This window comes from Pestalotiopsis fici, assembly GCF_000516985.1.
Source record: "Pestalotiopsis fici W106-1 unplaced genomic scaffold PFICI_Scf_4, whole genome shotgun sequence".
NCBI lineage: Eukaryota > Fungi > Ascomycota > Sordariomycetes > Amphisphaeriales > Sporocadaceae > Pestalotiopsis > Pestalotiopsis fici.
Genome location: NW_006917094.1, coordinates 2,109,316 through 2,133,071, shown reverse-complemented (window position 1 = coordinate 2,133,071; position 23,756 = coordinate 2,109,316). Strand labels below are relative to the sequence as shown.

The following is a 23,756-nucleotide window of genomic DNA, read 5'->3' as shown; positions in this document are numbered from 1 at the left end:
GGGTCTGGCTGCTTGCCTTTTCCCAAAATGGCTGATATTTTTGGTTGCAATAATCATGACGGTTATAGGATCTCTGAGCGAATCTCTTGAAGAAGCAACATTTCTTGCAATTGTTAGCAGGCACTTTGATCAAGACACAATTCATCTAGGCATCAAAGAGCAAAGTTCTGGTCCTTTGATCTTGTGAATTATATAGTAGACCTATAATATCTCGCCCTTGCCACTTTCTAAGCCGTAGCATCAGGCAGGAGCAGCAGTGTCTAAAACTGCGTAAACACATTCCAACACCTCCATTTTCGTCATTGATCATGGTTCATATCTATCTAAGGGGCGATTTGGGGTGGCGCCTCTATACCATCAACACCGATATCGTAGAAAGTGGCCGTAAATGTGCTGTCGGTGCTACACAGGTATAGCAAGGACGCTATGCAGGCGTTCTCGAAAATATAAATGTGGTATCGCTTCTCGTCATTACAACACGCTCTTTCTCCTTTCCACAATTACAGAGTCATCCCAAGGCTATCTCAAAGCCGTCAGCGCCAGATTCTGATTCGAGTAATCGCTCAGTGTCCCGTACGCGTATATATCCTTTCAATCATAATAATCCACCTCCCCTCGTGTTTCTCGACTGCTGTGCTCTTGTCTTGACGAAAAAAAAAGAGCTACTCCAGAGTTGCGACAGAAACACTAATACCCAAGAAGTCATATGACGAAAAGTCATGCCCTCCAAAAGGTAGCATCCAGGTCACGCCTCATGAAAGAAGCAGCTAGAATGGAAGATAGTCGTAACCTGCAAGAGATCACTAACGCATAGCATCCTACACTCGGCGACTCATGGCGGCCGTAGCGCCAGCCGATGCGAGGTCTTGCTTGGCACTAACACTGCGTCCAGCGACGCGAGGTAAACTACTGCCTGGTGCGGTAGTTCCTGAAAGTCCGCTCTGACCAGTGCTTGTCCTCTTGATGCCTCCTGAAGTGAAGGGTCCAGTGATACCAGAGGCGCCTCTAGCTGCTGCAACGGGCTTGTGCGGCGAAGGACCCATACGAGGGACAATCCTGTTGGTGGCTGCTGGCGGGTCAGGTAGAGGTCGGGGAGCCGAAATAGTGTTGTGACGCTTCATTGGCGATGCTTCACGTGCTACTGCTGCCACTCGAGCCATGGATGATCCAGCTTTCTGGCCCGTAATGAATTCATGTCGCACGGCCTCTTCTGGCTTGATACGCCGATCCGGATCCCAGCGCAAACACTTGGACAGGAAGTCCAGGAAAGGCTCGTCGTCGCACTTAAGGACCTGCTGGAGAGTCTTGGAGGATGGCCTCCTTCGCCGCCCTTTGCTGGACACTGTCAAACGCGGCTTGCCCATGGAATCAAAGAAAAGCTTCTTCCGAGTGCTCTTCTCAATCAAATGCTTTTCGGGTGGCCCAAACACCTCCATAATGCAAGCGAGCTGCTCTTGCTCGTTCTCTCCCGGGAAAATTGGCACTCCAGTGTAAAGTTCGGCGAGAATACAGCCGACACTCCACATGTCAATGGGCAGTCCGTAAGTCATACCAAGAATAACTTCGGGGGAGCGGTAAAATCGGGATTGAATGTATGTGTATACCTTTTCGTTCTCGAAGCAGCTTGAACCGAAATCAATGACTTTGAGTTCAGAGTGCATGGGATGCCTCAACAGGATATTCTCCGGCTTCAGGTCACAGTGGATGACCTTATGCTGCTTGAGCAAGGTCAAACAGCTGAGCATTTGCTTGGTGAAGCGCCTGACTAGCTTCAAAGAGGAGCCGCGGAAATTGTTCAACTTGATGAACTCGTAAAGATTCATGTCGAGGAGTTCAGTGGAAATGCAGAGATGGCCTCTAAAGTAGAAGCTGTGTGTAAAGTTGACCATGCTGTGCTTGTTCTTCGGGTCCCATTCGCGGATCTTTTGCAAGATATTAACTTCGACAAGAGCCTGCTGGTGGAATCGTTTCTTGTTTCGTATAATCTTGACAGCGACAAGCACACCCGTCTTGTGGTCAATACAGCGAACGACCTGGCCAAAACTTCCCTTGCCCAACACATCCACGATTTCGTAGCGATATGAAAGATGATCGCCAACAACGATGGAATAGTCACCACGCTCATCATCATATCCAAAGTTTGGCGCGCTGGACGAAACGTCGCCCTTTACTTTGGCTGCGTTTTGCGTTCCACAGAAATAAATATCCTTGTAGTCAATGATCTCGCCACGTTCGTATATGTTGAGCATGGCAATGCGGATTGCTTCCTGAGGCCCAACGCGCTCCTTCGGTGTGGCCCGCTTGCGGAGGGCATCAAGAGTCCTGGCTGCCAACTCGGTTTCTCTCCTTTTAGATGCAATTTTCTTCATCTCTTCATCGGCCAGGAGATCGTCCTTGTCCACATCGGCGATATATGTTTCTGGTTTGACAGAAACTGTTGATGGTCTCGGGCGCAACAATCTTTGCATGGAGGGGGCCCTTGAAGCAGTGGTTGTAGTCTCGATCATCGAGCTGTTGCCGACTTCGAGAGAATTCTTCTTGACATTAGCGATGGCGTCATTTTTACCCTTCTCTTGTGCCATGACAGCCGTCAAGCTAGATGCAGAGCTCTTTCTTCTTCTTGATTCGAGATACGAAGTGGAGGGCTTGCCGGCATGGTTTGGACTAGAAGCCTTCATTGAACCCAAAGTGGCTGAAATTGGAATACGTGGCGGGGGCATGCTTTCTTGGCGTGCATGATCTTTACCATTATCCACCGAGCCATGAGCTTGGTGGCTGCTGCTCTTTGAGGCACTTCGTTTCCAAGAGAGACTCAGCTTTCGCCTCAAGGTGCTCATAGACGACGGCGTTTGCGGCTCTTGAGGTTCTTCGGGACTCGGGACCGGTGACTTTGTAGACGTCTTTGCCAGCTTGGGCGCCCTAGGGCCAGATGGCTTCTGTTGAGGTCTAGGTTCCGCGGCTGTATTGGCATCAGGTGGCAGCACCGTACTGTTGCTACCATTTGTTTTCGCTTTTGCCAGGTTTGCACCGAAGGTACTTTCATTCTTCGGTAGTGACGAAGAGAGGAAAGGAGAAATTGCGGGCTTCTGCGATGGTGTATCAACAGGCAGGTCCGGTATAGAATCCGGCGAGCTGTTCAAGCCACCTGTGGGACTATCCAATCGGCTATGGTGCACTGCAGTATTGGAGCGCTGAGCTGGCTTCTCCGGGTCCCGATCCTTGTGGCCACGAGAGAAGAAACTGCTTTTTGATGCAGTCATGGGAGTGGTGGGCGTTTTGGCGATTATCCGGTTGGGCGGCGGGCTAACTTTACCATCACCATTGCCTACGTCTTTGTTGTAAGACGCAATCTTGGCAGCTGTCGGCGTACTGAGCGGCCCTAGGTTGAGCGGTGGTAGTCTCAAAGGAGCCAAGTTCTTCTTAGGCTGCGCAGGAGCAGATGTTTTCTTCTCTCCATCCGAGGTGGCACCACCCATGGTGGCCCTGATTTTGCGTGTACTTGGTTTCCGCTGCACCTGAGATAGCGGCTCAAAAGAGGGCGCGTTTGACAATGTTCCCGTGGAGGTACTGTTAATACTGCTGGCGTCAAAAGCATGATTCGCCTTCTTCTTCTCCATAAAAGCTACTTCGGCCGGGGAATCCTTGGGTGATTCATATGCTTTAGGAATGGCTGGAACGGGGGGTACGTCTTCCTCCTCATCAGCCGGGGCAGTGTTGCTAAGACTGGCCACTGCCTTGGGGGCCGGCAATCTCGAGTTGGACGAGTTTGGGGCATTAACACCACGTTGAATCGATCCGGTCGATGTTCGCTGGGTGTTAAAACTCGCGTTGGATGTGGCAGAGAGTCCAGAACTGTACGATTTTCGGTTGGGATCCGGTGTGGTTCTCTGCGAGGAGGGAGTGGAAGTTTTGCGCGGAATCATTGAAGGTGATCGCGAACTTGGCCGTGGGTCGGTTGACGCTGGCAGTGTACTCGCGACCTGGGACAAACTTTGCGGCTGGTGCATTGACATGCGCTTCATCCTTTGCGCGTCTGTCGGCGAAATCGTTCTAGCACCAAGACCACTAACATGAGAATTGTGAGCAGGCATAACAGAGGCTCTCCTTCCAGAGCCGGGGGTGGTGGGTGCTCCAGCTCTGGGAGAGCGCGGGAAGAGCACTGACTTGCGGTTGCCGTCAGGAGTCAGTTGACTGCCACTACTGCCTGTGCTGGACGAGAAATTGGAGGTGGACAATCTCGGTGCAGGCTGAATGGACCTAGTTTTTGTCGCTCGGGAGGACGGTGCATTTTTCGCATCTCCTCCAAATCCACTGAAGATTTCCAAAGATGTACGCGGGCCATTATCCTTGCCCTCACCACTTGAAATCAGGCTAGGTCGTCGTTTCTGAGCCGTCCGAACGCCAAAGTCAGAGTCAAGAAGTCCAGGACCAGCCGATTTTCTCGACGGCTTTGCAATGGTATTAGCATTGGAGACCGGGGGGTAGTGGCTCTGGCGACGATTTCTCATGGCGGCAGGTGCAGTGGGTGCATCAGCAATACTCGAAGAATTGGGCGCGCCAGAGGGGGCCGATCCCGCGCCGGCTTGCCTGCTGGAGTTGCTGGGCCTCCTAAGTAACGATGCTGTTCTAATCGGTCTACCTCCTACGGCTGCGGTATTGGGTGTTGGGTTCGGTTGAGCGGCGACGCGTGAACTATTGCCATTCTGGCGGAAATTCGATTGCTGTCCCGCCATCTTGTCCAGTAGGGATTTCTCGTCGAAGATTGGCCGATCCCCAGTAGGCGTAGGAAATTGGGTCAGCTTGAACTCGGAGGAAGCAGTTTCAAGACTGCTTTGGAGGTCGTCAAAGCTGACGGAGGGGAGAAAGTCAAAAGACGCCGTTGTGGTGTCGTCGCCCGCGTCACCGCTTCCCCCATGCCGACCAAAAGAAAACAGTGAGTGATTGTTGGAAGACGAGGCGCTCAGCATTGGAGCGTCGTTGCCAGTTGTAGAAACACTTGTGCTTGCAGCCGGTAGATTGTCTACCGGGTTGATGTTTTCTTTTGCACTAGATAGTGGAGAAAACGAACCACGTCAGTAAACAAGGACTTTATGGAGCACACGAGAGGGGGATCGCAAGCCATTTGGTGTCTGGCGTCTTTGCAAACTGTGGACTTTGGGGACGGGAGGTGCACATACAGTCTTGTCGGCGAGTGGGAAGCATTTGCTGGTCTAGGGCCAGCAGGGACCTTGTGATCCCTGAACATAGGAATCGTTCAGCCAGCGCCGGCCAGGGTTCCTTTGACAACGGGTTGCGGGTAAAGGGGTGGTCGACGTTGCGACAAAGAAAAAAAGAACCTGGGACAGCAGTCGACAATCTCGAGTGAGAGCTGAACGTCGGAGCGAGTGTTGTGTGAAAAGATCACCCCCTTTAGTTTTGCTTTGGTCGGTACCAGTAGTCTGGAAAGAGTGCGAACTACAGTTAGGGCGGCCCGAGCAGATGGTAGGTGAGATATCTCCTATCTGCCGCTGCCGTTGGAGTTTCCGGGTGGGCTCAGTCCGGTTAGGGAGCTGAGTTCTGTCGGGTTGTGGCTATCGCATTGCGGAACGGAGGCGCGCAGGCTGATTGATCGCGGGCGTGCCAAATTCCGGCGCGCTGGGGTGGGTTGTTGGTCAACAGAGAGAGTTGAGCCTCGACCGAAAGCGTCGGCTGCTAGAGATTGAAGTTGGTTGGATGTTTGGACATGGACCAAGAAAATAAGAAGGTCGAGGTTGCTAGGCTAAGCTAGGAGAGCCCCACCTGGCCCGAACTCACGCTTGGCTGGCGCCTGACTGGTTCGAATTGGATTTTTTTTGCTTCTCTCTTTGCAGGCGTCGCCCGGTCGCTAGGTACCTCCTGTAGAGAGATAATAAGGTAGGTTAGCAAGTAGCAGGCACAACTTTGCAAGTTGGCTGGGGCCAAATTCGTTAATCAACGTGTAAGCTGCACCTAATAACGGGCGGTAATGTACGGAGCATGTAAGGTAGACAAGCACTCCCCCGCTCCAACACGCTCATCTACACACATGATTTTAAAGTACCTACAGGTTGGGTTACACATATCCCTCCCAGCCCAGCGGTTATTGTTCTACAGGAGTGTCTGTAGGCACGCAAATGTTAACCACAAGGTTAAGTGATTGCAGCTCGCCCAATGCCCATTGCCTATCACGCGTCGAGAAGGCCAGAGAAGAAGAAAGCATGATTCCCGTACATATATGACCTGCCCTCCCTCGTGGGGACTACACAATTAGAGCATCTCATATTAACTTATTACACGGCAGCAGCTTTTTGGGGCCCGTCCACTGGCAGAATCTTATTTCTCAATTGTTACACTTTAACCCCATTGTCTCGAGTCTAATTTCACGCTGCAGCACCAAATAGCACCTAATAAATCCCCGGCCTGCCACTCGGCAGCTGTCTTGGGGCGGGACGTTTCGTGACAGCCGCCTTGTCGCGGGCAAAAAAAAGATCAAAAGACTCCATCCCTCTCGTATCCTGCCACAGACAATGTAATTAACAACTATCACGATGAGCAGCTAATTCTTTGGCCCCTTGACTCTCCAATGGATAACCCAGTCACGACTCATCTTATTACAATATCTATAGTGACATATTATCCCAGCGCAGAACTTTGGACACGAACATTTTGATAGGCTCGTTTACATATTTGCTACTCGGCAATGGCGAGATGAGCGGCCAAGTCGAGAAAAAACAAAAAGATGAAAGCGCATAAATGTCTTGCTTTGCACGCCAAGGACGCTCAAGATCTGGATATTGAACCCCCCATCTTTTTCTTCCATAAACATTTGTTGATGATCACATCCAGACACTCGATTACTAGAGTTCGCCCTATTTATTTATTTCTTCCTCATTTCACCACGCGTGACGACCAGAGTACTGATTTGACTTTGGCAGCAATGTATTGGATTACAGTCCACGTGCTTTTGGTGAAACTTTCTAGCACTGGTGAATTCTTGTTTTTGTACACACAACTATCTATTGTGACTACACGGTAATAAATTTCAATAATACATAGTTGGGTAGTATGTGGGTGTGTGCCCACAGTTTGCAATCCGTCTCAAGTCCGTGGTTCTTCCAACCTCTGTTTTGGCCTTGATCGGTCGCTTTCTTTGCCACTAATATTTATCTGCGATGATCTGGGACATGCATCATGCTTGTTGCTTAGCGACGAGCTCCAGTTCTGGAGAAAGCCACGCCAGCACGCGAGGCACGGTACAGCCATATCCATAATCTGGCGGGGTGTTGGGCAAATGTGCACATGCATGATGACAAGATGGGTGCTGGGCTCTCGGATTTCCCAGCCTATCCCGTCGCAAAAAAACATTCCCGCTTGGCCCTGATCCAACAACAACCGGAAAAGCAGTGTGCTTCCTTCCATCCCGCGCCATGTCGTATGCAAAATGGCTGGCTGCCGAGGGTTTATCATTACCGATTGGACATTGGGAATAAGGGGTTGCTTCGTTGCCGTAGTGTTCCTTGTCCCTGACATGATATTGTGGTTCCGTCATGCACTGACCTACCACACGAGGATCTGATGGCTCTTGTTGATTTTCGTGTTTTTTCTATCTTTTCTGTCTTGGAAAGACCCTAAATTTACATGTGTAATTTCTATGGTGTTGGGTCATTCCCTATCTCCCAGGCCAAAGTCGCGCTCCTGCGACGCGTCGGTCGGCCATGCCATGCTACTGTGTACACATTGAAACAACTCCACGGAGATTTGGGCAATATCTGCCCTTATTACATGCCCGATCACATCAATGCGTGGAGTCTCAACCTAGTCAAATGGAAGCCCAAGGGAGATTTGTTTACTATGGGTGGATAAGCAAAAATCACAACGAAGACCGAGTTAACAACTACGTAATGCTGCCGTTTTGCCCACATGCCATCCACACAACTTCTAAAGTAGGTATACAAGCGATACGTATTACATATTATCTTGACCAAACGGTCGGTTTCATTTTTCCTCTGTTTATTTCTTTTGTACTGTTCTTTTCGCGTGTCCCCCTTTGTTCCAAGAATCGAAAGACAATTGGGCGCGAATGTGAACCGACTTTTCTTCATCACTGACCGGGGGGGCGCGAAACCAAAAGTATACAAGATCGTCAGGGTCCTCTGTAGGTGGCCCGTCCCCTATTTCCTCATGCTGCAGAGCGCCCATTGCAGCCTTTGCTAAACCCCCCAATGAGACGACAAACCGCCACTAAAAGGAGGTGCGGGGCGTTTTTTGGATGCCACGCTTGCCACGCTGTGGGCTGCCAATCGTGCATAAGCCTCAGCCTAGTCGACCGATCAGATATTTATTGCACTGAGACAAGCATTCAAATGTCTGATCTAAATATCACCGAGAATTTCTAGAACAGCATTCATGGTCGCCATTAGTGCTTATGATTTTGATTCGCGGACCATCCTTCTTGAACATTATTCGCTGCTTGGCCCTCCAATAGTATACATCCTAAGATAGACATTCAGCTCTTGAGAATCTACATGAAGCATGAAGCAGACTGCCAGCCATGTCACCAGGTTTTATGTACAATCACTTTCCGGACAGCACTACGAGACAACAAAGGATGTAAATTTCAAAGAAATTGTGGACCAGGAAATACCGAGAATGTCATGTCAATTTTGACCACTCGGCAAAGCTCTTGTATCTAGAGCTGTAGAAAGGGTATTAAATGTGGAAACCCCGGTTACTTGAGAGTCGAATAACAACAAACTAGAAAACTAATCTCATATCCACCTCTCGGGCTTCTTCTCCTCCTTGCGCCTCAAGCGCTCTCTTGCATTCGCCTCCTTCTCGTTAAAGCTTTTCAGCGCATGGTCCTTGAACTTACCAAATTCGACACGGTCTTTCTGATGAAAGGCTTCTATAAGACAGTGTCAGATGTGACTGAAGAAGAGAATAATAGAAGGATTGGGAGCTAACCGAGCTTTGTCTTGTCAACACCTGTACCGGAGGCTGAAAGTCTGCCGACTTCATTGGCAACGGCCCTTGTGGACTGATCATATTGCCGTTGAACCTCTTGGCGGGCAGAGCCAATTTTCGAGAGATGAGTAGCAGCATCATCACAATCGGCGCTTTTGGTGAGCCCGGCAACAGTTTGATTGATTTCTTGAGTCGACTTTGAATACATTTTGTCTATCTCCCTGACGCTCGGGTCGGAATAGCCAGAGCTATAATCCATGGCGTGTAGCTTGAAAGTGAGATTTTACGAGTATGTTCAATGTGTGTGGAATATCCTTGGTGGCTAGTATTTCTAGATTCAATTTTGCGGATCTCGATGACTATTTATATTTTCCATATCCTTAGATCAGAGTTCTTCGTCACTTATGGCAGTGATAATATGGCGAGTTTCCTTGTGGTCACGATTCCTCTCCCATGTCAGTTTCTCGGATCATATGTGTGCTGATCAAGCCGGAATGTCTGTGAATCTGTTACCACTTTTGTCATCAACGTTGGGAGCTACAAGAGTCCTTTCTCTGGATCGTATTCCGTTGTATTCTTGTCGCCGTGATTGAGTTTCTTTTGCTGTAGGCAAACTGGGGCTGCAAACATCCGCCAAATACAAAGATAGAGTATATAACGGGATGCGTTGCCTTGGTGAGATATGGAAGCTCTGTCTCTCCATCAAAATGTTTTAAGACCACCATGGTACGACCAGGCTCTCCGCAAAAGAGAAAAAAACGCTTAAATAATCGTACATCAGCAATGGCTTCAAAGGCGGCGCTCTCGGAAGCCCAAAGCCTCGCTCTATATTACACATAATGCCTTGAGTTCCGAGAAATGACACTCACGGACAACTTCTTATCACAGCGAACCACTTCAATAACGGTGGCTGGCTCGAAGAAGGGCCCAGGCAGCGTCCCAAGTGCCGCTCAACAATTTTGGGAGTTAATCAAAGCTCCCGCAAAAGATGCCCGTCCAGCCTTTTGACGCATCTACCAGTACAACCATGAATCAATTCCAAGGCCGCCGCTGCAATGTGATCTCTCAATCACATCCCAGAGATGGCGCTTCTCGTGATGCTGTCAATAGTCCATGTCAACTGGCAAGATCCAATGCTTCCAGCATTCCGTCATCGACTAGCATGCTGACCTCTTGAGAAGGCCATAGTAGTAGGTCGATATCGTTTGTCGATCTTGCGAACGAATAACCACTTCTCTGGTTCGCTTTATTTTCCATCTCTTTCACATGACCAGCCTATAAATGCCCATCCAGACCAGTCCCAAGCTCGTCGCCACAATTCCAGCCTTCCTGCTCCGGACACCGAGAAAGCTCTTACTCGCGATGATCTTTGCGCGCTGTTGTTCGATCTGCGACATGCCGGAGAAGTAGCTGTATGCGCCGAGGCCGAGGAAAGCACCGCCACCTGTCATTGCAATTCGGTCAGTCTAAGCCAGGTGGAGAGTTGTTACAGCATTTGTCAAAGTCCCAGATGTTTGAGGCCGGACGGAGGTTGTCCAGACTACACTGGCCAACGCGTTCAGCTAGCGTATCGAATTACGTACCGACAATTCTGCAGCCAGCACAGTCGTCAGCGCCGTCGGCTCGGAGCAGATCGTTGAGCTTTTCTGGCTTATCAAGCTTGTAGGGCGTTTCCGTGTCTCTGGCCATTGTGAGACGTTTGCGGTGTTCCGGCGCAAGTTGAGTGTTGTGCTAACTGTTTAGTCTTGACTCGGCTTTGGTGGAACTTTTTTTCTTGGGCCCGGAGCTCAAGCTCAAGAGCTATCGGCCGACTACCGATATAGTATTCGAAGGACTGCGCTAAGCGCAATTTAGCAGATGCATTGAAATGATCCTAATCATAACCAAAAAAAGAAGAAGAAAAAAGTACGAAGAATGATTAGGAATAGATACAAAACAAAAACACATTACTATTTGAGGGTATTGACTTGTTGAATTCTGATTGTCAAATTAACCAACGCTTTCTGATGTTGTGATAATCTACATCTACAGCTTGAAATTGTTACTCGACAGAGCCTTGGCAGCCTTTGCCTTGTTACCCTCGGTGTCAACAAGCTCTCCCTTCTTGTTGATGACCTTGACACCACCCTTCTTGAGATCGCTAATGGCTTGCTGCTGAGCCTGTGCTTTGCCAGACAGCTTCTGGCCGCCAATGCCACCAGCCTTGCGTATTCTCTCCTTGGTCCTCCTCCGCCTCCTTGTCTTGTCATCCCGACTGAGCTCCTGCTTGGCGACAGGCAAGCCACTCTTGCCGACCACCTCGCCCTTCTCTGCAGTGTCCTTACCGGCCTTGTAGACCTCTTGCGGTGCCAGCGTGTTGTCGCCTCCACTGACACCTTGAGCTGTGCCAGGCTGAGCATCCTCCATGCTGACAGTCGCAACGTCGGCCACGACCGTAAGGGATGGAGCTGCAGGCTTTGGCTTGTAATGCCAGCTGCTGAGTGCATCGAGACTGGCACTCAGTTCCTTCCACATCTGCTCGACCTCCTTCTCCTCTTTACGAAGCTTCTCGTCGGCCTTGCTGACGTATGCATCTGGGTTGGCGTTCTTGACGTGTTCTTCTTCATAAATTTCGGCCAGACTCTGCTTGTTCTTCCCATCGTCTAGCTCGAGCAAGCCACGTCGAGTATTCGCCGGTCCATCAGTGTCGGGGCGCCTTTTGATGACCTCATCGAATTCTTGGGCCAAAATTCGTCGCTTGATCATATCTTCAATGCTCTCGCTGACTTCCTGTGTGATCACGGGCACTGGCTTGCCGACATGCTCAAAGTCTAGGTCCTCCTCTAGAAGCGAGTGCATGGGTCGTTCTGTAGCCGCTGCTTCACCACTTAACGTCCACTTCTTTTGTGCTACATTTTCAGCTTCCAGTTTGCGGATTTCTTCCGCCAACTTTGCCTGTCTTCTTTCGTGCGCCGACTTGCGAGATCGCGGGTCGCCAGCAGAGACCTCCGATAGTGCATCATCAGAGTTCTCCATGTCAGATTCATCTTCGAACAGATCCCTCTTGACGTCGTCCATGGCACGAGCAACGTCATCGTCGTTTGGTGCTTGGTATTTGGGAGCTCTGGGTTTTCGGGGTTTTCCGTTCTTGGCGCCCTTCTTCGCTGGCGGTGCAAAAAAGTCTTTATAGAAGACATCATTGGCGTTGAACTCGTTGTCATCATCTAGGTCACCTTCTTCTTCGTCTTCTCCCATGTCGCTATCGCCTTCGGGCGCATCCAGGTCCATGTCGCCAAACGTGGGTCCACCCTCCTCATCGTCCGAGTCAAGGTCTTCTTCGATATCATCCGCAGATTTCTTTCCTTTGGCCGAGGGTTTGTCTTCTAATGGATTGCCATGCCAATCGATCTCATCATCATCGCTTCCTGCGTCCGTGTTGGGGTCGGCTCTGGCATCTTGATTCTCGAACCATTGACTTTGTTTGTTGAATTGGTCGATGTCGAAGAAACCGTCATTCAAACCGTTGGGATCCTCAACGAGCTCAGCTTCTTCATCCTCCTCTTCGTCGCTGTCACCTTCGGCATCTTCCTCTTCGTCAAACTCGCCGAGATCACCATCGACTTGATCGTCTTCTAGACCCTCACCATCCTCCATGTCCTCTTCCTCGCCATCTAGAAGACTGCCCTCTTCTTCACCTGAAAAGTACTCTCCTTCGGCTGCAGAATCCTCTTCAGATCCAGACAAGGCGTCTTCATCGTCAGATTCAAGCTCCTCAATAGCCCCATTCACTCCATTAGTCTCCATCTGGTTGACATCTTCCAGTTCTTCAATGACTTCTTGCGAGTCTTGAAGAGCGCTGGCAATGATCCTTCTGGCTTGCTGCCAGACTTGGCCATTCTCGAAGCCATCAACGTGCAATTTCCGAATCTTCAGGACCTCGCCTTTTCCGGCGTTGCCATCGGCTCGCTTCCTCTTCTTGTGGGCTTCTTTCAGTCGTTGTTGTTGCTCATCGCTGATCTGACCTGCGTACGCATCAAGAGTCGCCTTGGCAAGCTGCAGTGAAGCATTGGACACGGAAGGGGACGGTTGTAAAAAGCTGTGACGGTTGCCAGCCTTGATGGCTTCATAGAGAGCCAGCATATCGGAGGCGGCGCCAGGTTTCGAAGAGTCGGTAAATGCGGAGAGGAACGCCATGTTTGGCGCATGCGTGAGAGTATGCGACGAAGAGGAGGAAGTGCTGCCGCCAGTATCAGCCATGGCTTTATCGAGGGTCAAGACCTGCAAAAATTATCTGGTCGGTTTTTTTGAGCCTGGGACTGTTTCTTGGCTTATCGGCAGAAAAAAAAAATCCCCAAGGATTTGGTTCACGAGCTAAGATGAAAAGTCTCCATAAAAAAAGTTGCTACAGGCTTGAGCCCCGCCATCTTGGCTCGCATAGGCTCGCTACTAGAGCTGCCCCCGACTGATGCATTCTATGAAATAATTATTTACTACGCGGGGTTCACTTATCGGCACCACGAAAAGAACGACGGCATAATGGATGTGTCCTGCAAACTGTTGTACCTCATTTTTTAAGCGTTGGGGAATCTAACCAGATTGAATGATTGAGATCAAATGTAAAAGCAATCTTTGTAATCTAATATCACCTTTGTTCTTGGAATGATATGCATCACGGCGGCACAGAGCACTAGAAGTCACAATCAATCTTTACATGAGAATGGTTGAATAGATAATAAGTAAAGCTACTAAACAAAAAACCGATTTGACTTGTGAGTTGCCTCATATAACAAAATTCCTCCCGAGTTCCTAGATTCTAAGATTCCAATACTATACATCCCGCTGAAAACATGGTGCAAAAATGATGCATAACATTGTGATTACCTAAGGTGAAGCGATTGGTATAATTTCCCCACTAGCCACAGGTGACTGGTCGCAATCCATCCAAGCCTCAGTGCACAGCGACCAACCAACCCCTGGCCGATTGACGTCTTCAGGGCTGAGTGATCTGCCCCTCCATTCATCGAGCTTCAACTTTCGTCGGCAGACCATGCTTGAAGCACATCCACCATGACGGGCGTGATAGAAGCGCTGCACATCTTTGATGAGCACAAGTAAGTTGACAGTCACAAATACCACTGCGGGGTTTGTCGGCCATCTTTTACGGCTTTGTTAACTTCCTCTTACTAGACGCGCCATCCTCTCGCACACCTACAATGCCCGACCGCTATCAGCAGCTCATCTGCTACCTCTGTACCTAGATCACCCGGCACCGCGCCCCAACTTGATTTACCTGCCCAACACGAATCCGCCAACTCTAGTCTTCAGCTTGGAGCATGCGAACTTGCTCTACCTCGCGACCGCATCCTCTGAAATCGAGCCACTCTTGGTTCTCGAATTCCTTCACCGCATAATCGATGTGCTCGAGGAGTTCTTGGGTGCGCCAGTCCTGGCTCACAAGATTGAGGCCAACTATGATGTTGTGGCACAACTTTTGACCGAGATGTGCGATGCTGGCATGGTAAATACTACCGAACCGAACGCGCTCAGGGATGCTGTCGAGGTGGAAGGACTCTTGGGCAAACTGTTTGGCAGTCTGAATCTGCCCAATAAACCAGGACTGACCCCGAGTCTCAATACGCCGAGCATCCCTTCATTGGCAGCTCAAAATGCTCCTGCACTACCTTGGAGACGAGCCAACGTACGGCATACCTCGAACGAGCTATATGCTGATGTAGTGGAATCGCTGACGGTGACATTGGCGCCCTCTGGAAGACCCATCGCTGCCTTTGCCAATGGCACAATCGCCTTCACCTCCAAGGTATCGGGAGTTCCTGATATAACCATGAGTCTTACCGGGCGAGAGGGAAAGCACAACCTGAGAAACGTCATGGAACTGCCAGTCTTTCATCCCTGCGTTCGACTTAACCGGTGGCGGGAAAGCCCTGGTGACTTGAGCTTTATCCCTCCCGACGGCCGCTTTATTCTGGCAGGCTATGAGGTGGATTTGCTACCATCTACCAACAACAGTGGTGGTCTTGGTTCAAATAATCTGCAATTACCCATCAGCCTCGAGGTGAAGACTGGTTTGGGAGCAGCAGGGGCCGACTTCGATATCCGACTCAACATTCACCGAATCCCGGGTGGCCCTGGTGCCTTGGGTCCTTCGGGCAGGGGTGGTGCATCTGGTGGGAGGGCCTTTGGTGGCCCGCATGCCGGTACTGTGGCTTCTCCCTCGCTGCATGATGTTATCGTAACGGTCCCATTACCATCCGAGGTTAGAAACCTTTCCGACGTGCGGCCAAGCAAAGGTGACGCCAATTATAATCCTGGGGACAGGTCACTAGAGTGGTATATACCACAAAAAGAGCTGACTTCTGGCACACCATACTACAGTCTGAAAGCCACAGTTTTAGGCCCGTTGGCGGACGACGAGATCCAGGATGACCCAACAGGCTTTGGGTTTGGGAAAGACTATTCTTATGAAGAGCCATATCAAAGCACCGCTTCACCAACGACAGTAAAACAGCAATCTGGAAGCGAAGTCGATAAGGAAGCCAAGAAGATTGCACAGAACAAAATCTTGATGCCCAGTTCTGCATCGGTCAGCTTCTCGGTGAAAGGCTGGATCCCCAGTGGCATCAAGATCGAAAGCATTAATGTCGATACCAAGAAGAGCCGTGGCCTAGGTGAGGGAGTAAAGCCATATAAAGGCGTCAAGTACTTGACGATTAGTAAAGGCGGCGTGGAGATCAGATGTTAAGTCAGTCGAGAGCATGCACAGCATTGTTTGACTTTTGACTGCGCATAACTACTTTAGACGACACCATTCATGAATATAATCATAACCTTACGTTCTTGATACGTAGATCTCTGTACTAGAGAGCAAACCTCATGGGGCACACTATAGAAAGGTATGTCCATACCAAGATACATGCACGCTGGGTACAGGCAATGTTGAGCCACATGGGATTAGTACAAGCTCCATGTGCCCATAACTAGCGCTATCTTGTGCCCCCCCAAGCTTCCCCCCGCAGCTCCAGCTCGGCTTTGGGGCGGGTCAGGAACGTGGGGTCGGTCGGCAATGGCCCGTGACTGTAGGTGCTGCGTGTCTTCCGATTCCTGCCTTTCCATTTGAGCATAGCTACGTCCATTCACACAAGCTTGCTTACGATGCGGCACCCGAGTGTCCCGTCTCACGATATTTTCGATGGTACCACCTAGTCAACATTGTAGCTCGGTATACGCTGGGGCGCGGTGATGACCGCCTTCATTCCACCATTGCGCCAGCGCGCAGCTGTTAGCTGTCGTCGCAATTGTCCCAACCATTGGGCCTTTTCCGGTGTCCTAGGGACTTCTCAGCATGCGGCAACAGCGCCGCGTCAGCTTTCGCCGTCAGTAAAAACGACTCGTAGATATGGCTCGACGGCAGCAGAGGTCAAGAAGCAGAAGGCAAAGACTGCCATCTTCTTCCCAGGTAATTCCCCCTACAGCTATTCGCTCCTCTGCCATATTCAGAACTGACATTAGTTTCGCCATAGGTCAAGGGGTACAGAAAGTGGGCATGACTACACCCTGGATAGAAGCATTCCCGCGTGCAGCGCACGAAGTGCTCGACGAGATAGACACCTACATGGGCTATAAGCTCTCCACAGTGATTCAAGATGGTCCGTCGAGGGTATTGACCGCCACACCAAACGCTCAACCCGCCATCATGGCAACAAGCATATTGATTCTGAGGATATTGGAGCGCGAATTCGGCTTCAAGGTATCCGAGCGGATCGATGTCAGTCTGGGTCACTCGCTAGGCGAATTTGCTGCGCTTGTTGCTGCCGGGGTACTGGCTTTTCAGGATGCTCTGTACATGGTACGGAGACGGGCCGAGGCCATGGCCGAAGCGACGAGACGTGCACAGGAAGAATACGGTGGAGAGTATGGCATGGTGGCCGTGGTCACTGAGCCGGAATATCTGGCGTCTCTCATAGAGGCGATAGATGACTTTGTTGGATATCGAAGTGCCGGCGCCCGCAGCGATCACGCCGAGGATATTCAGCCCATTGATCAAGTGCTGATTGCAAACATCAATAGCAAGAATCAAATCGTGCTCAGTGGTAACGTGGAAAAGATCAAGGAATTAGTCGCACATGTGCGACAGTTTCTTGGTCACGATCCTAGAGCTGTACGATTAAACAGCGATTCCCCCTTCCACAGCCCAATTATGCGACCCGCTGTTTCCGTCATGAAGGAACTACTTTCGAATAAGAGTAGAGTTGCTGGCCGAGAAGATCAGGAGGTGGTCACGTTCCCGGGTGATCTCATGTGTATCAGCAACGTCAGTGCAAATCCATTTGGTAGTAAAGAGGAGGTGAAAGACTTGCTATCACGGCAATGTTTAGAGACTGTAAGATGGTGGGAGAGCATAAAATATCTCGACCAAGAACAGCGAGTTCGGAGATGGCTTGGTATTGGCCCGGGTAAGGTTGGTAGGAACTTGGTCGGAAAGGAGGTCGGCATGAGAGGAATGGACATGGTGAAGGGAGGAGGCGTGTGGGCAATCACTGATCCATGGGATGTGGAGGATGTTCTTAGAGCGCTGGAGAAGACCGAAGATATGGATGAGGGCGATGATTAAGGCCAAAGGAAAATGGTTCGCAACCTCGGGGCCGATCTGGGATTGAATAGATCGCGGTCTCCCTGGCGAATCTTTATACAGCGAAAGACGGCTGGTTCTTGAATTTCTTCTTTTTGGTTTGTATGACTATATAGGTACTACTTGCGCAGAGTATAGTACATTTACCTAATCTATTTTATTCAAAATATTACTCTTGAGCGTTCACATGGATGCCATTCCTTGAGTATAAGACTCCCAAGTCGCAAAGGGGACGATAAATAAGCACGTACCCAATAAAAGTAATATAGACAAAGCTTGTCGTTGTTTATTTTGTTGGAGCTACCCCGGATCTGCTGTTCAGGGGTCCTAAACGTCTTGGTTGTTACAGTGGGTGTTACAGGACGTAATGTACCACTCCGTAGTGGGGCAGACTTTCATAGCTAGCTCAGCACTGCTGATGCGCACGCAGCTCCAACCCAGTCCAACATTGCTTTGGCAAACCTCCACCAGGAACAGGATACACTGTTCGCAAAACCACAAGCTTTGTCGTCGCAATGGCAACCTCGATACCGTCGATCGCCTGTTTAGGCGTCATAGGGCGCAACGTGAGTTTTTGTCCTTTACATCCGTTCTCTACCTGGGAGGTGTCTGCACTGCTCTTCTTTCCTGCTCGGGCAATGGGCTGACTCGGGGCGTGGGATCGCGGCCACCAACAGAACAACCCCCTCCACACGACACTCTTCCCAACGTCGCGAGACGCAGCGACCGGCCAAGCCGTCCCCCTGCGTACGCCGCTGCAGTTCTCGCTCCTTCTGTCCAGCACACTCGACATATTTTCCTCGCGGGCGCGGCACGCCTCGGTCTCGGGCACGCTGCTGAGCGGCGACTTTGGCCTCCTGCACGCCGTCGACGACCGCCTGGCTGCCTACGGCTGGGAGACCAACACGGGCGTCAAGTTTGTCGCCGTCGTCGACATGCGAGGGAGGTCTCTGGACTCGCTGGTCGGCAAGGGTCTCAAGACGTCATCGCTGTCGTCGCCCTCCGGTGGTGGTGCGGGGATGGGAGGTGGTGGTGGAGGAGGGGCAGGCGCCGGCGCCGGTTCGTCTTCCTACGGGACCGCGGGGGGCTCTGGCGTCGGGCTGAGGGAAGGCGAGCTCAAGGTCGTCTTTCGGGCCATGCAGACGGCGTATGTGCGCCTGCTCCAGAATCCCTTCTACGACCCCGACGACGCGACCGATGTCGGAACGAAGCGCATCACGAGTCGCAAGTTTGCCGAGGAGATGAGGAGGATCGGTGACGTCTGGGTGCCTGGTAGCGTCAACACGTTGTGATTGATTTAGTCCCTTCGAAACCCCGAGACAAGAGAGCGTGACGGGAGATGGCAAGGGGCGCGAACAATCTGGCAGACGCACGTATACGCGCACGAAGTAGCATCGGGCTGGTAAAGGTGAATCTCACGAGCTGGGTGGATGGGTTATAAGCATTTCCGACATGGCGTGGGAGAACTTGAATTTTTATATGGCATGGAGTTGGGCGTTTTGAGGATCCTCAACAGAAGACAACGGGGGGGAAAAAAAACCACAGAGACGCAGCGTCAGGCCAGGAATGGTATTACTGGCTTTCCCGATCTCAACTGACAAGTAATATAGACGACTTGCTAAAGACGACCCTATCAATCTACAAAGGTGCGACCCAAGTAAGGGGCCAAACACAAGAAAACTCTCCAGAAAATAGTTGACGGGGCCCGTATTCCAGAAATGAGACGCGCAAGTGCTGAATCTTCCATGACAATGTGTTGGGAATATTGTCACTTGATCAATCATCTCGTGCTGCACTCCCAACCTAGCCATAACTTCTTTCTATAGGAATTGAAAGCCGAAAGTTCAATCTGAAGGAACGGGAAGAGTTACCAGGCTACTAAACACTGTTCGTCGCGGCCTCTATTTACTCAGTAGCACTGAGTGATTAAGAACTCGCTCTTTTGACCTTTGGTCTTGACGCCATCATCCTGAGTAACCGCATGAAGGTCTGCCAATACTTCTCTGTCTAGCACAGGTAGAGAAACCACTGAGCTTGGATCCAAAAATATGTTCTTATCGTGCGGAATCCGGGCGAACGTAGATTTACCAGTTTTGTTGGACTTGAGTACAGCTCTTGATCAACCGCAAGAATACAACTGTTCAAAGGTGATGAATCATTTCACGTTATAGCTAGGAGCTGGGTGAAAGTCCTTGAATCGTGCAGACTCGGTCGCGAAGGGTGTCGATACATTAGCACCCAATTGATGAGGCTACAGTCAGTGCCTCCACATATTGGTCCATCCTTTCAAGAGTCTGGTGAAATTCTGTCACTCTTATGTGAGCATTCCGCTCTCTTCTTCATTCGCTCCCGTGGTCTCGTTATAAGCAGTCAGATTACAATGATGATCGAGGCGAGGAGCTCGAAGTCTAAAGTAATTCGGACAGAGATGACGATTTTCCATGTGATAAAAGAGTATAACACACATGGAGGATAGGACTGGAGAAGGAAGGAGATGCTCGATTCCACCTTGGACAAATGTGGTAATAATCTCTACCAACTATTTGGTATGTCTCATGGGGCAGCCCTTTTTATATCTTTCGGCCGAAAGATATTTCACAACGTGACCCGTACATTGGGATGAGGATCCAGACGAAACTCTTCTTGATTCATGACATGTCGCGCTTTGGGAATGACTGCAGGCGCATCTTAACAAAAGGACGACTCGGACCTGTGGCTTTGCCGACCATACAAGGTTGGTTGCGACCTGATGCTTCTGGGTGGGATATATGACCTTAAAATCAAGCAATATCCCGGGTCATATCGCGAAAAGAGACTTGTTCACATGCTGCTGCTACATGCGATATGGAGCCTGCCGACGAATGACCGCACCCTCCCGGCACATACCGGTCCGTAACTACCGTACTCACTCATGCGTACTCCCCGGAGGAATTCACGCCTTGGCACCATCCGCATGGATGCTTGGCTCGATGGGAGATCGGGAGGGTGAGTGAGATTTTGGACCGCTTGCTGACAGCCATATCCGTGAGACACGGGCCGCGGCGGAACGATCCGACGACGAGATGGCTCGCTCATTGGATGGGATACGGCACTTGAAATCGAGGATATGGACAATGTCGTCGCTTTATGAGTCGCGTGCTATCTACCTGGATTCGACAGATCGATCACTTGATCTGATGTGGTTTTGTAAACATGTTCCCCGATTCTTGCTCAATTGATCATGCAAAAAAATCAATGCCTCAAACACTTGCGCCACTTATTATAGTTAAGCTTTTCATTCCTAGATTGAGGAATCTGAAGAATATCTACGCGCAGTTGGAGCTCCCTCTTTTTGTCTACAGTGTGTGGGTAGTTGAAGCATATCCGCAGACAAATCGATCGCGAGCGTTCCACTCTCAGGCTCTTAGAGTTGCTGGCTTTTGAATGTGTTGCGGCTCACTTATCAAGGCCCCTCCACGCAGTAAAGCTCTGTTCAATTTTACTTGTACATAAATCAGGCAGGTTGGTCGACATGAAGTAGGTAGGTGGAATATGTCGTCGGACACCGTTTTCCGGCCCTAAAGAACTGTGATTCAGTATGAAATCCACATGGCCGACGTATCTAGAGGAGCTGAAGGTGAGAACGAAGCGAGCCCATTCACAGACATCACCTGTGCTCGGCTTGCATACACTTGCAACGTACCCTCCCGTCCCCAGTGCCGGACACCAACAGCCTGGTTTTAAGTACAGTAGCTGCCGGTAATTGCCGGAAATGCACTGTAACCCCACGGGGGGTATTATGACAGCCTGCCCACATGATCTCAATACCCGACACATACCCGATCATATATATCCATAGTGCACAAATGGACTCGTAATTGGTAGCAATTTCTTGAACCAAGTGATCATACTATAAATCACTTGATGTCATTTCGACAAGCATCATATCCCGCCAGTGAGGAAATGGATGCTAGAAGATAACCTCCCTCTGGATTCCCAACCCCTCTTCCAGAGTTTGAGCCATCCAGAGCATGCATACGCCAAATAAGCATGCTGCATACAAGCGAGTGCAAAGTATGTATGCGTGCACGGCACGACCGCCCACATAGCGGTTGCTATGCTGCGCCATGGCTGCACGCAAAACAAAACGTCGACACGAGATTCGGATCGACGGCAGACCTTGCCATTCTGAGCCTCATCATCTTGCGGGGTGATCTGCAAGTCATCGATAGAGGTATGAGTATGTGACGACGGCGTGCGCTTTGGCCTAGCATCTGGCATGCATTTAGACTAAAAAGAGACAAAAAAAGGAATGTTATGCTTACTCACCAACCTCACATTAGCCGGCCATCTAAAGTAGTAGCTCATGAATGAAAGGAGGGGACAAATCAGTGACGAGCACTTGAATCGTCCACCCAAGCGGAAAGGGAGAGCAGGCGCATGCCCAGCAAGCAACGTAAGACAACATGAGCGCGGTCTGGTGGTGTAGAAAAGCTCATCAACCCCTACCACTCTTGATGGACGGGTGATCTCTTGTCTTGTTCCGGTTCTGGTGGTTATAAAGAAAGGGGTCGCGAGTTGCCCTGTCACTGTCTCATCAGCCCAACCTCAGACGCATTCCATAGCAGCAGACACTGGTCTTATCAGTACGATATTCTCTGTAAAAGAAGGTCGGCATGTTTCCTCTCACGACATGCCTGGCGCTATGCGCAGTTTCTCTCACGAGCGTGTCAGGTAATAGCTCTTGGACTTGTCGCCTCGCCCAGGCGACTAATACCTGGACAAGACGCTGATATTGTACAGGTACTCCCTTAGGAGGACCAGCCTATTACCCAACGAGGGATTCCTTCGCAGGTGGTATCTTTCTGCGGATCGAGCCGTTGGGTGCATCCATCGTACATGGTGTAGCTTCCAGTGATGGCAACGGATTTCGAAAATACCTCCGGGACGCTATCGTATACAATGGCAACCGAGTAGACATGGTCGGAAGCAACCCCAATGGGACTATGAGGGACAATGACAACTCCGGATGGCCAGGCTACGTTATCGACGAGGTGCATGACAAGTCGAACATTGACACGTCCAACTATAAGCCCAATCTGGTTCTGATCAATGCCGGAACCAATGATGCCATCCAAGATAAAGACATCTCCAATGCCGGGCAGCGGATGAAGAATATGCTGGGGGATATCTACACGCAATCCCCCCGGGCGACCGTCATCCTTTCCGGCCTCCTAAGAAATGGAGACAGTGGCACGGATTCGCGTGCCAAGCAGATCAATTCGCAGTACCAGACCTTGGTCAGCGCCTTGCAATCCTACGGAAAGCCTATAATATGGGCTGATATGCAGGGATCGGACGGTCCCACGCTTGCCGACATCAGTTCTGACGGAACGCACCCAGTGGACGCGGGGTATAAGAAGATGGCCAAAATATGGTATGCTGCCATTGCACAAGCTGATGCAAAGGGTTATCTGCAGCAAGCACAGCGGAGTTGAAGTAATGAATGCGTGGAGACCTGCCTTGGATGGAGGAAGAGGACCTGTTAGTGGAGCGACGATATACCCGCATCATGATCGAGGACGAGACTACTGTAGACAGTGAAGTACAAGTCATCTTTACTGGTGCTTTGATTTTTTTATTCACTGGAGCCACATTTTAGTCGGCGTGCAAAACAACTTATCTGTGATGGCGGCGCCGAAGAGCCGCAAAGCGGCACAATATGGCTCGGCAGTCTAACGGCCCTGATGCCATTTTTTTGCAGATCCATCTACAACCCGATCTGTGTGGCGATAGACGTTCAACGGCTGACCGCCGACCGCGTGTTCTTCACGTGCGGTCCGCATGTCTTGCTGTTGAGTCAAAAGCAACCCCGACAAGGCAAGGCTGCGGAGTCAACCCAACGGGGTCCATGTTCTCGACCACGTCGCTCGGCCAAGACCATGTCTTCCTCTGGCATCAACTTGCTTAGGCGGACAATCATCGGCGGCTATGCAGCCTCGCATTGTTTTGCGCCCCAAGCACGAAACTTACACCAGGCTGAGTAGTTCAACGTTTGAGACGCGCATGCGCCTTCCGTCAACCATAGCAAGTACCCAGTACATCCGACTTTGATCGCTTGGATCGCAGCACCAAGACCCTCCCTCATGGACAAGTCCCCCTTTGCCGGGTGAATTGCCGCATGCAACGA

At 50.5% G+C, this 23,756-nt stretch overlaps 8 protein-coding genes across 8 annotated transcripts; 4 read left to right on the top strand and 4 right to left on the bottom strand.

The window, feature by feature from the left end:
• Positions 1-818: 818 nt before the first annotated feature.
• PFICI_06643 (uncharacterized protein) lies at positions 819-4,967 on the bottom strand (the record flags this gene model as incomplete). Its single annotated transcript, XM_007835224.1, has 1 exon — positions 819-4,967. One exon carries the CDS (start codon positions 4,965-4,967, stop codon positions 819-821), a length of 4,149 nt encoding a protein of 1,382 aa, XP_007833415.1.
• Positions 4,968-8,765: 3,798 nt separating this feature from the next.
• Positions 8,766-9,169, bottom strand: PFICI_06642 (uncharacterized protein; the record flags this gene model as incomplete). Its single annotated transcript, XM_007835223.1, has 2 exons — positions 8,766-8,902; positions 8,962-9,169. The coding sequence occupies 2 exons, from the start codon at positions 9,167-9,169 to the stop codon at positions 8,766-8,768; spliced, it is 345 nt and encodes a 114-aa protein (XP_007833414.1).
• Positions 9,170-10,223: 1,054 nt separating this feature from the next.
• Positions 10,224-10,650, bottom strand: PFICI_06641 (uncharacterized protein; the record flags this gene model as incomplete). The annotated part of the gene is made up of 2 exons (XM_007835222.1): positions 10,224-10,405; positions 10,545-10,650. 2 exons carry the CDS (start codon positions 10,648-10,650, stop codon positions 10,224-10,226), a joined length of 288 nt encoding a protein of 95 aa, XP_007833413.1.
• Positions 10,651-10,986: 336 nt separating this feature from the next.
• PFICI_06640 (uncharacterized protein) lies at positions 10,987-13,197 on the bottom strand (the record flags this gene model as incomplete). Its single annotated transcript, XM_007835221.1, has 1 exon — positions 10,987-13,197. One exon carries the CDS (start codon positions 13,195-13,197, stop codon positions 10,987-10,989), a length of 2,211 nt encoding a protein of 736 aa, XP_007833412.1.
• An 810-nt stretch (positions 13,198-14,007) lies between these two features.
• On the top strand, positions 14,008-15,700 carry PFICI_06639 (uncharacterized protein; the record flags this gene model as incomplete). The annotated part of the gene is made up of 2 exons (XM_007835220.1): positions 14,008-14,051; positions 14,128-15,700. The coding sequence occupies 2 exons, from the start codon at positions 14,008-14,010 to the stop codon at positions 15,698-15,700; spliced, it is 1,617 nt and encodes a 538-aa protein (XP_007833411.1).
• A 497-nt stretch (positions 15,701-16,197) lies between these two features.
• On the top strand, positions 16,198-17,569 carry PFICI_06638 (uncharacterized protein; the record flags this gene model as incomplete). Its single annotated transcript, XM_007835219.1, has 2 exons — positions 16,198-16,414; positions 16,479-17,569. 2 exons carry the CDS (start codon positions 16,198-16,200, stop codon positions 17,567-17,569), a joined length of 1,308 nt encoding a protein of 435 aa, XP_007833410.1.
• Positions 17,570-18,102: 533 nt separating this feature from the next.
• Positions 18,103-18,879, top strand: PFICI_06637 (uncharacterized protein; the record flags this gene model as incomplete). The annotated part of the gene is made up of 2 exons (XM_007835218.1): positions 18,103-18,153; positions 18,265-18,879. The coding sequence occupies 2 exons, from the start codon at positions 18,103-18,105 to the stop codon at positions 18,877-18,879; spliced, it is 666 nt and encodes a 221-aa protein (XP_007833409.1).
• A 3,363-nt stretch (positions 18,880-22,242) lies between these two features.
• On the top strand, positions 22,243-23,064 carry PFICI_06636 (uncharacterized protein; the record flags this gene model as incomplete). The annotated part of the gene is made up of 2 exons (XM_007835217.1): positions 22,243-22,300; positions 22,370-23,064. 2 exons carry the CDS (start codon positions 22,243-22,245, stop codon positions 23,062-23,064), a joined length of 753 nt encoding a protein of 250 aa, XP_007833408.1.
• Between the last annotated feature and the right edge of the window lie 692 nt (positions 23,065-23,756).